Raw genomic sequence first — 12566 nt, forward strand, 5'->3', positions numbered from 1 at the left:
TGAAATTGATGACATGCCTTTTCAGTTCCGTGACATCGATTTAGTGTTATGGCGATCGATTATTATGAACACTTCATCAATAATAATTTATTGTTATTGCTCCTTGCGTTTTCAATTTACTATTATAAAAATAAAAATATTTTTTGCGTAAAGTCGAAAATGATTTTTTGTGAAAACTTTTTTGTTTTTTTTTTGCACTTTTAGATAATGTGATGAGCGTACAACGAAATATTGATTGAATAATATATTTCCAAAGGATAGAGGCGTGCGGACGGGAGCTCGGCGCGCCGACGCAGGCACGATGCCACTTTTCACCGTCAGAACGTGTACGCAGCACACCTTCCCGATATAAAAGCGTCTACCGCCCATTCACCCGCCCGCAGTGTGTGCTTGAACGTTATAGTGTCCACTACTCCTGTGCAAGGACTTTGTTAAATCATGAATACACGGTGTTTATTAGTGCTAGCAGCCGCCCTCGGCGTGGGTACGTAGAATTTAAAATATTTAGGGTGCGGCGAACCGCGGAGTGACCGATCGAAAGTGAATGAGATGATTAGTTTTTTGGTTTGCCATTTTTCATAAATCGATGAATTGGAAAGGAATTGATTTATTGTGAAAAAAATATTTTCTCATCGATGGTTTTTTTCAGTGATTTTTTAATTAATATTAGAATGCGATGTCATCACAAAAAGTTTAAATTACCAAATTAACATCTAACATGTTTAAAAAAACAGTACCTAAATATTTGTTTACTGCATATAATTGTGTATGCAAGAGCTGTCCAAGTGAGATCAGACTGTTACCTCATTGGAACTGTTGCACTGTGGTATCATGCAGGAAAGGGACTTAATTCAGCCTTGCCTTGATTTCATAATATTAACTGATTAATTTGAATGTGTTTTGTTTTTAATTGTGTAAACCTATAATTTTATTTGTTTTGGAAAATTTCAAGAAATCCTGGAAAACTCTTTCAAGAAAACTTTTTCATTCTATTTTTTTCCTTTTCATTCTAGTTTCAATTAAACTATCCTGGCTTTGAACAATAATTGAAAACTTTCAATAGATTATGATTTTATAACAATATATATAACTTTGTAAATCCAAAGGGTTGGAAAATAAAAAAAAGCTTTTAAGTTCACAAAGTTCGCTGTTTGTAAATATTTTTCTCTTGTTTCGTTTCGTTTCTGATTACAATTATACTTAAAACTTAAATTAGATTCATCTACAGTCAAATATACGACTAGAAAAAACATTAAAATATACGTAATAGCGAGATGAATGAGGTAATTAGGCTCACGCCCTCATTAAACTTTCTAACCTTACGCTTAATGTTGCATAAGTGCAAATTGGCCCAGAAACATGGGTTCTCTCTTTTGTCTTACATATTTAAGGGGACGGAGTAATAAAAAAAATGTATGCATTTGCATATTACGTTGTTATACTCCTTCTAGAGACAATTATTGCCTTTAACAATACTGTTGTAAAGTTTCTCTGCATTCCCATTCGTAACTGCAAAAAAATTTCGACAAATAATACTTAAATAATATGTGAACTTATGTATTTTGTGTACTTAGTCCTCTTTTATTATCTTAGGATTTTTTATCGTAAATTTAATTAAAATCATAATTTTTGAAAGCTTTTTCCATCTATACTTCTCGGAAGGCTTTCCTAAATTATAAAATATTTATTGGAGACAAATAGCTGAATCCATGGAAGCCTTACATTTGTAAACATTTTTTTTCACACAGTAAATCATGACAATACATTTTTTCAATCATCACACTCAAGAAATAACACTTCGAACAAGGCCAATAAATACAAAAGAGAATACGCAATTTATGCACATTAGTGTATATTTTTAATGAGCTCATTAAAATAATAAAGGCATTATGAAATCTAGAATTGTTTTCTCCAGCCACGTTAGGACATCCTTCCCCTATTCTTGCGAGGCCCCTCATTGTTTCATATTTTCAACACGTATTTTGTTCTCACGAGCTTAACTTGCATATTGCGTAAGCGTTTGAATATACTGATATAAAACCTAACATTATTTAAATCAAAGATACTAAATGTCGTTTAGTTTTTATTACAAGGAGTGAAAAAAACTTATACGAAGTTTGAATATTGTAACTTTGTTATTTTTTAAACATTACTTTTAAACAAATAATAAATATACAATGGCATAGACCTAAACTATTTAAAAATATATTATGAACTTTATTTGTAGTTTGTTAAAGAATGCGTAACATTATTACTTCGCTTGAAAAGAAAGTGTCATCGTAAAGGCTGCCAAATACAAATTAATTATTTATATAAAGAAAATATTTTTTTTCATATATATAGCACTCACATATTCATAATGTAATTGCGTGAAGGCATTCAATTATCCCGAGTCGTGGTGCGTGCACAAATTTCACGAGAAGAAAATCCGGTGAAAATGATTTAACTGCTCGAGTGCGTGGCTGTGATCACTTTTGTGTTCGCTATTTACTATAGAATGGATTTAATAGGCAAGGACACTGAACTAGTACACGATTTTATACTATTAGAGATTTTTATTTCATTTCGCGCAGTTCAATGAATCCAAATCCATTTCGCTTTTCATTCTTCCTTTCACGGCCTTAACGTCTATTATAGATGATCGATGTTCGTTCTAGAATAATCTAGAACATTCGAGAATGATTATAATATTTTTACTAACTGTTTTATAGCTGATTTGCGTATCAACTTCCATAATTGTCGCGCCTTCACCAGCTAAGGCATTGCTCCTAGGTAACGGCAATTCGTAGTAATTAGCATTATACTTAAACAATAAAACGGAAGTTTCTTTTTATGAGCATAGCACTTTTACAATTACGTCCCATGCCTAACAATACGTCGGGATTCCTACCGCATCCGTTTGCGTTCATATCTGAAGGCTAGATACGAGAATTCATACAAATTGATATAAACATTTTTATTTATTTCCTGATGATAATACTTAATTAAAAACAAGCAAATTTGATTTGTAATTTCGTGCATTACAATAACAAAAATAACATAAAAAAATGAAAAATAGGCGCATAGACGTCGAGTTGCGGAGAAATGCCCGTATTATTATTATTTATTTTATTACAATAACAAATAAATATTTTATTACCGAAAGTAGGAAATATAATAATATTATATATAATAATATATAATAATATTATTATATGTACATGTTCCGTTAATTAATTATTCTCTAATTCTATAAAATTAACGTAAGTCTTCGATAATCGAAGACGAAACTGCATAACAGTGATTTCATAATAATGTTTGAACTCTGATACATGAATTAGATATAAACACACTTAGACCCAATTTCACCAATATTTTCTAAATCAGACATTTATTAATCGAGCTTCAAATTAAACATGTATTTTAACATCGTTGTCAACTCTACAGGTCCCAAGAAGGAAATCTAACAGCCGATTATCAAATCGACCTTTAACTGAACGACTCACGAATCATTCATTCGTATTTTAAACCGCCCGAAACAAAATGTCATAGTTGACAATGCCATAGTTTCGCACGTTGGGGCTATTTGTTCTAGTTGTATAATAACTGTCATGTTTGGTAATTCGACTAAATTGAAATGTTCTAACACAGTATACAATTTAATAATCATGTAGAAACTTTTACGTTTGCTGGTTTATATGTCAAACGATTTGGTCGTTACCATGGTTACAAATGTTTGATGTTATTTGGAGATTGTTTTGTTGTGATTTTTCTTGTGTTATTTTAATTTTATTTTGAGTTGAATAAATACAATAATGTTGAAGAAAAATCGCGGTTCAATTTCACTTGGTCGAAGGTAAACTGGATCTGGTTGAAATTACGAAAAAAATTCGGAGTCCGAAGGAAAGTGCGAGAGATCTCATACTAGAAGAGCAATTAAAACAAGAAAAATAAAGACAAAGCAGCAAGATACATTTAAAGTAAATTAATAGTAAATTCTTGTTTGTAATAACCTAGTATCTAGTTGTTATAACCTATTTATTGAATGATGTTGATAGGTACAATCTAAGGGTACAATAAAAATGTTTTATAAAAACACAAGTTTTATTTATTTAGGTAACATGAAAAATTACATATTTCTATAACAATGTCACATTTAAATTAAATTAGGATCATCATCATCGTCAGCCCATATACTTTCTCACTGCTGGGACATGGGATTGGTAGTGCTAACTTTAACTTAAACACGGTAAGGGATCAGGTCATTATCCACCACGCTATCTTATGATATGTCGGTTTCCTCACAATGTTTTTCACCACTGAGCCATCACTGCACTGCACTACAATAAGCAGTTGGTCTGTAGGTGAAACTGATAGATTCCTAAAACAGAATTTAAAATTAAGATAAGTACATTTCATAATCATGAGGAGGCCTGAGCCTTACCTGAGTAGTGGTGAAGTTTACATTTTAAGTACCTATATTGGTATTCAATACTAGATTTGACATGACTCACAGGATTATTAGGGTGCACTCACACACATCAGTCACCGTCACGGCACGTCACCGGACAGGATTAAAAAAAAATATGTATCAATAGTTCTAGTATGACTCTGTTCCCACACGACAGTCGCCGGCACGAAATCTATCAGTGACGTCCCCGGTCAGGCACGTCAAATAATCTTTCCATACATGTATCATACTTTTATCCCCACTCACCCGGTGCCGTCACGTCTCAGTTCAGTCAGCGTCGTGCTACCGTCAATTGCTACATGTTCTCTAGCGTGACACACGTCTAATCACTCACTAACCTGATGTATGTGTTCAATGATTCAGTCAAACCGGCGACGTGACTGACGGACAACATGACGGTGACTGGTGTTTGTGGATACGTACACAAACCGTCACCGATCAGTCATCGGTGACTTGACGGTGACTGATGTGTGTGAGTGCACCCTTATGGTTTAATTGAAAATAATACAGTATGTAGGAAGGAACCTTTTATGCACATAAATATAAATATTACCTCACGAGATAGTTTTACTTACAGATCCGACGGTTATTCGAGTTTATCTTCAATTAATTGCAATACTTCCAAAACCGATTGTTTTGATAAACGAAATCTTGTACTAAAATCAACATCATCATATTCTTCGAAACAATGACGACGTCTTTATAAATTCTGGGCCGTCGCGGTCGCACTATATAATCCAAATTATACAAATCATCCAACACATCTTCATTTACAAAAATAAAATAGTATGCAGAGTCCATCTTGACAGCAAGAAAACTTCAAATCATTTTTTCTAATCGCTTGTTAAAAATTTAAAGAGCCTCTATGCCACGGGTTAAATATAATGCCGTGTTAAGAAAAATAATCCTCGATTAGGTCATGGTGGGACACTCCCTTACATTGATGTCCCGTTAAAAGAGTTAACAGCGTGTTAAACTAACTAACAGAGCTTGATGAAACTGGGCCTTATCCTACAAAACGATCGTTTACACACGGTATTCAATCACAAATAATAACTGATGGAAACCGATTTGGTACTTAGTACTGACATTATACGATGCAGTGATTGTCTGTCCTTCGCAAAGAGACATAAATAACTTCTCGGTGGCCCTATGTATCGTATTGTCTCGTTTTTATTCATACGAGTCTTCTAAAGTTACAACACACGCGTTTCGGGTACAATGATGACGATTTATTTTCTCCTTTCAGTTTATTTTATGTCCTTTTGTGAGACGTATTCGGGTATTGTATGAATTGTATTGAGGTCAGTTTTATATACTTTTCAGTTGGATGTACATAGGTCATAGTGTATGTATGCAACTGCATTAAGAGAGAGATGCGCAAATAAACCATTACATGAATTATTCTGAATTTTCCATCAGGATATGAATTTTTTTCAAAATCGATTTATTTTTAATTGATTCTTACGTATAACAATAGAAGGTTCGCGTTGTACTTTTTTCGTAATTCGGTAAAATTTTAAACGTGAAAATTATTTAAAACAATTCAAGTATTAATGTCTCGTGCTAACTATTAACAGCTATTAGATCATTAATTGTAGTTTATGTAACTTTGCTCTGAATTTGACTTTCTCTAGACACACTGCTTAAAAACGTTACCTAATAACATTTTTAATGTCATAATATAATCATAGCATTCGTGAACTCGTTTCAAGTGCACTAAAAAACTGTGTATTCTTTTTATTTCAATAATCGGTTTTTAAAAGTATTGGCCAATACGTAAGTATTCATACTGCATTATTTCGGTTTTTCGAGACGATGAATATTATTTTTGCTCTATCTTTATTATTTTATTTTCAAAACATGCGTTTTTTTAAGTCGAGAATTTATCGATAATCAATATATTTTGATCGACAATAAATAATATCGTAACCGTTATATACGGCATAGTAACAGACGATAATCTAATGATCGAAATGGAAAGTACACAGTATCTCTCGTCGGTAGGTCAACTTTGGGCTTTCACCTGTATTACTTCACGGATTTTGACCTTTGTATTGAATAATGTTTATGTAACCGACTATGTTATAACATACTATAACGTATTATTTATCACCGACCCCATTGTGTTAAAATTTTTGTTTGTTGATAAAATTATACTGTATTATGTAATTTATTGCTACGAAAGTAGAATTAAATATATACATAAAGGCATTAAAAAGAGAAGGAATTTCAAGAATTCCGTTAAGAAATAATTAGTTAATAAAATGAATATTTCCTTTGTAATGTATGTTGCACTGTAGTTACCTTAACTCTATTACGGTCTATAGGAAGTACAGAGAAGGATAATATATTATGTAATTTATACGAAAGGTTTCATTTAAAATACTTCAAGAAAAGTTTAATTACATAGCTTAAACTTTTTCGCAAAGTTGCCCTAAATTTGGCAGTATTTAAAATAAATGACGAAATGTGAGCGACCTTACGTGTTTTATCAAATTAAATGTTGCACTAAAAAGTAATCAATTGAGGTTTTTTCACGAACGCAACCACGATCGATATCTTTTATTATTTGCGAGATTTAGTAACATGGTTCCACAAAAGTGGTTCACCTCGACTTCATTAAATGAAAGGTTGTCTCGATTATGCAGATGAGTTCATATTTACATGATTAATAAAAATTTATATGCAAAAATATTTTAACATAATTTTGATTACATTCTTAATATAAACCTGACATAGTTTACATTTAAATTGTATAATCGTTTTGCTTTTTACACAAATTCTTAGATAAGTATGGCTCACGAATACTTTGTTAAAACTATCGTACTAACTACGATTATACGCAAAAGCTTTGTATAAATGACAAACTTTCCAAGCTTATCTCGCCGTGAAAGCTGACAATTCTCGAAGCAAATAGACGCAAGGAGAAAATCTAGAATAACTAGATATTTCGTTACACTAGCCGTAAGAGCAGTATCGATAACAAACGCGAAGATGCGAGTATTGTGAAACCAGGATGCTGGCTCATGCTGGCTCGTTTTCAAATGTCAACCGGTACCGACATGACATAATCAAACGTGGAAGCGTATGCGTAAGACGAGTTGGCTTTGTGAAACAACCTATTGACATTACCGTTTCATGACCGGTTTTTCAAGCTTGCACATCACTAATCGCTCTGAAAATTGACAATGCCTTTGTTTGTGTATGTAGGATACATATTTCTGGGTCACTTTGTAAACCACGTTAAACCTTCATAGTAACGGAATAGATGTATTTTTAGAAAAATCGCGGTGTACTGTAGAGTTATTGATAACAATATTATTGATTGGTTAATACTAGTGCAAACAATGAGTAGGTTGATAGAACTAGTTGCAACTCACATTGCCTAACACAAGTTTGTCGCGTAGCATTCCATAGAGAAAGAGCGGCCCTGCTCGAGCAAGGGTGGTTGCGAAACTGTTGCGTGCTGTTGCCTATAACTGCCGCTTTGCAAACCCTGTGATGGTTTTGAAATTATAATCAAATTAATTAAGGCTGTCAAAACTGTATATTACATTAATCACCCACGCGTGAGGTGTTAGGGTGTAGGTATTCGTAGGCAAGGTTTTTCAAGCTCTAGAATGTTACTTTGATGTTATGTTTTTAGGGTTTCCTTCGATTAAAAAAGATTTACTATTGTTATAAAAGTATTTAACGACGACGACGACGACGACGACGCGGTTGGCGCAGTGGTAAAGTAACTGCCTACTGAGCCGACGGTCCCGGGTTCGATCCCCGGTCAGGGCAAATATTTGTGTGATGAACTCAATTGTTTGTTCTTGGGTCTGGGTGTTATTATCTATATATGTATTTATAATATTATATTTATCGTCGCCTAGTACCTACAACACAAGCCTTAATTGAGCTTACTGTGGGACTAGGTCGATTTGTGTAATAATGTCCTATAATATTTATTTATATTTATTTATATTTATTTATATTTATTTAGGTTTTAGTTTAATTAGTTCATGTTTTACGTAGCCGTATACTGTTTTAACTTAGTCTCTGTCATGTAAAGAAACACGACGATCGGTCATTACTATCACTTCATTTGTTATCAGTTATTTTATATTCAAAGAGTTTATAACTAATTGCCAATTTTATTTCCAGCGGTCGCACAGGAGTCGTTCAAGTGCCCAGATGACTTCGGCTTCTACCCCCACCACATCTCGTGTGACAAGTACTGGAAGTGTGACAACGGTGTCGCTGAACTGAAGACCTGCGGCAACGGTCTCGCCTTCGACGCCACTGACTCCAAATACCTGACAGAGAACTGTGACTACCTCCACAACGTTGAGTGCGGTGAAAGAACACAGCTTGGTAAGATTTATGTAATAAACTATTTTATTAGTCAAATGACAATCGGACTAAATGTTAAAATATTTACAATGATATTTAATAATGTAGATTAAATATATAAGGAAGTAAACGCTAAAATTAAATGCAAATAAATTAACATAAAGGTTCGAAAATATTTAAATTATGCGAAGATGTCGTACAGACGAACGATTTGCGGTCAAGGTTGAAGGTTTCGCATAATAATATGCGTATAAGCTGTCGGTTTACTCTCGATCAGGATGTAAACCAAGGTCACCTAGCTTGTGCCTGACCACAGATATTCCAAGAATACATGTTATTTTTACAATTGCAATTTAAAAAATTATGTTATTATCCTTAGGTATTGATCATTCAATTATATTGGACTTGGTAAAGTAACTTTCGAATTTAATCTCAAATAGATGTTAACAAATATACTTGATAATCATATTCTTCATTTTTTTTAACAGAGCCACCAATTTCCACTCCTCACTGCTCAAGATTGTACGGTATCTTCGCTGATGAAGCTAAATGCGACGTTTTCTGGAACTGCTGGAACGGAGAAGCCTCTCGCTACCAGTGCAGCCCCGGACTTGCCTACGACAGAGAAGCGCGCGTGTGCATGTGGGCTGACCAAGTCCCAGAGTGCAGAAACGAAGGTACCTTTAACTTTAAAACACGTTTTTAAAATAAAATGGACAAGTTGAACCTCAAATATCCAAGCACATCACGAGTCATTTCTTATCTTATCTTATCTATCATAACTGTTTTCGTTTAGTCTTCCAAAACCGTAACTAACGCAATCATTTTCGGTGTTCCCCAGAGGTAGCCAACGGTTTCGCTTGCCCCAACCCCGGTGAAGTGTCCAACCTCGGATCCTTCAGCCGTCACGCCCACCCAGAAGACTGCCGTAAATACTACATCTGTCTCGAGGGAGTCGCCCGTGAATACGGTTGCCCCATCGGTACCGTCTTCAAAATCGGAGATGCTGACGGCACAGGCAACTGCGAAGACCCCGAAGATGTTCCCGGATGGTAAGACATACTTTACATTGCCATTTATATTAATATATGACGACTTTCCTTCAGTTCAAGTAAAACTATCTTGACTGAGTAACTTGAACTCTATTTCTATACTCACTGGTTGAATTAATCAGTAAATAACAATCTTTAATAATTTAAACCTGATAACACAAACGTCTTTTTCCTGTGACTAACCAATGCACTTTTAAAACTATTTACGAGGATATTACTGTACGTAGGTAATCGATACAGTTATAAGAAACGTTATGTAACGAGGTATGTAGGGCTCAGGAAGTTCGTTCGCTTAAATTCTTAGCATTAATGTGGCTAAACGCAAACGCCAACGCATTAGAGAATAGTTAATTAATATGATGGAAACAAATTTTAAAAAGTTATGCATCATATGCAAGCAAAATTATAAAAAAAATCTGTGGAATCTGTGACATTCATTTGTATAATTCTTGGTCATTGCTATCTTTGTAAAGTTATTTCAATAAGTTTTTTGTATCCAGCCGAAAAATTGATAAAATTAAATCATTTTAAAGCACTGAATTAAATAGATATTATGAAAAAAAAAATGCCTACTGTAACATAGTTAATTATACAAAACAATTTATAAATTAGAGCAAATATTTTTAGATCATATTGCAACATTCGTAGCTGTGAAAAACAGTATCAAACATAGCTTTGAATTAGAAAAGCGAGCGTTTATGTTTAATATTCTCATAGTCAATTCAAGGTAGTTCACTCGATATCTAATGTTTGAGCAAGCTCTTGTTACACAATTTTCGATTCTTAGTCACAACTAGTAGTGAGTAAAAGTTGCTAGGTATTAAGCCAGCCTTTTATGTCGACTCATGGAAGAACCCACACCGTAGAGTCTGTAGTAGAGTTAAGAACATTTAGATGTAGTCTTCAGCCAGTAAGGTTCGCGTCCATTTTCAGCGAGGACTACTACGGAGATTTGGACCTGAAGGCTATCCGCAAGAGCGAGCTGCTCGCCGGGATCAAGAGCAACGGTCAGGCCAGCTCCAACACGCCCAAGCAGCTCAAACCCCGCCCCCCAAAAGAAAACTAAACTAAATCTCCTTCGACTATACCTATAAATACTCACACGTAATTAGTTTGTACACATCGCGGGCTCTCTGTATTCACATTGAATGAATCCAATCGCCTTTTTATTTACGCTCGCGATGTCTGCAGATGTACTTAATTCCAGTTTAAAATTGTTGTATAAGTGAGTGATACTAAATTGTTTTGTATTCATGTACAGTTGCCAAATACTCGTTGTAGCCTTAAACAGTTTCCAGCGACGATAAGTTAGTAAAATCATTCAGCGATAGAAATATTTATTTGTATACTGTTTGTTGTAAATAACGGCACTGACTTATTTCATCCGTGTAGATATTGAAATCGTTGATGAGTAACTTTACGTATGAATATATATGTTTTGCATTTATGAGATTAGGATCTGAAGGAACATTAAATACGTACATAATATGGAATCCGTTTAAACCCATGACTTTGTAAATATCTTACGTACTGAATTATTCGCTGCGACTGAGTGTTGTTGTTTGATATAGAAACTGTAATACTTAAGTTTTATTTTTAGTGATAAAATAAACAAAATATATAAAAATTACAATGTTGTGTTTATTGATCTGGCGTAGTACAGCACTGAGCACCTCCCTTCAACTATACTTTCACAAGCACTGTCTACTATTTCGATTGCATTCACTTTCTAATAACATTTTAATAACTTCTCTTACAGTATCTATCTTGTTTCTTGATCTATTTATACAAAACTAGTAACTATAACCAGGCAGCTCCTTTCTACAATACAGCATTGACCTCGATCTGTTTTCTGGTAAGTTTTATTTATAAAGCGATTTCAACATGCTGCGCAAAAATTTAAAGAATTTATTTGCACAAAAATGGTATTTATTTTCATTTGTTCAAGAAAATTGCTAAAGTTCATTTGTATCATAAATAATGCATAAAATCGAAAAAATCAAGTTACTGAAATGGGTGGCGTTATTGTTTCTTTTAGATACTATATCATAAGCTTCTGAGTCACATTTTAAGAGCATGCTTCATATCATTACATGTTTATCATTTCTTTAATATACATTTTCATTTTACAGCGAGGACTACTACGGAGACGTGGACCTCAAGGCGTTGAAGAAGCTGGGATTCTGAATGTCAAGGAGCGACTCAAAGGATAGACTGAAGTTCAATCTTTTTGATTTAGTATAATTTTGAGCCTCTTCAGAGCGTTAGAGCATTTAATATTAATCGGATATAATGTTGAACATTTTTAATGCCAGTATACTACAGAATTGGGTGTCACCCATTTATGTCATACCACTGAAAATATTTATTGTTTAAAGTTAAGTGTTCTTTCAAGAATTAAGAATTGGTAGCTAACGGAAAGTCTGTCTGAAGAGGCGCTCAGGATGGCTCCAAATAAGATTTTCTCATATTATATTAAGTTACAATTTTTTGACAAAGAATTAAATATCGAAATGATAATTTAACTGTTGCCAAAAAATTGTTGGAATCTATAATTCTTTGACATGGTACCGTTTTCTCTGGTGCTTTGTTGAAACAAATTTAGTCATACTCAATAGTTATAAGTTAGATTTATAGTTACCGTCTTTATTACTTTTTGTAAATAAAGTAATGACAAATCAATATTTGTTTTCTTCAACCTTTTTACTTGGGAAGTTGGGCAG

At 33.7% G+C, this 12566-nt stretch overlaps 1 protein-coding gene across 2 annotated transcripts; it reads left to right on the plus strand.

Annotated features, from left to right (window-relative positions):
- Window positions 1-324: 324 nt before the first annotated feature.
- Window positions 325-12525, plus strand: Gasp (Chitin binding Peritrophin-A domain-containing protein Gasp). Of its 2 annotated transcripts, none has more exons than XM_089713236.1 (5): window positions 325-484; window positions 8603-8812; window positions 9280-9468; window positions 9633-9843; window positions 11976-12525. In XM_089713236.1, exons 1-5 carry the CDS (start codon window positions 439-441, stop codon window positions 12028-12030), a joined length of 711 nt encoding a protein of 236 aa, XP_089569362.1. In that variant the 5' UTR covers window positions 325-438; the 3' UTR covers window positions 12031-12525. The 2 variants fall into 2 exon arrangements, with proteins under 2 accessions (XP_089569362.1, XP_089569354.1); XM_089713228.1 differs by lacking the exon at window positions 11976-12525 and adding an exon at window positions 10777-11476.
- The last annotated feature ends 41 nt before the right edge of the window (window positions 12526-12566 follow it).

The sequence above is a fragment of the Colias philodice genome, chromosome 3, assembly GCF_061535455.1.
Source record: "Colias philodice isolate Cphi_HAF_F1 chromosome 3, ilColPhil1 Martin Lab GWU primary, whole genome shotgun sequence".
In the NCBI taxonomy this organism is placed as follows: Eukaryota; Metazoa; Arthropoda; class Insecta; order Lepidoptera; family Pieridae; genus Colias; species Colias philodice.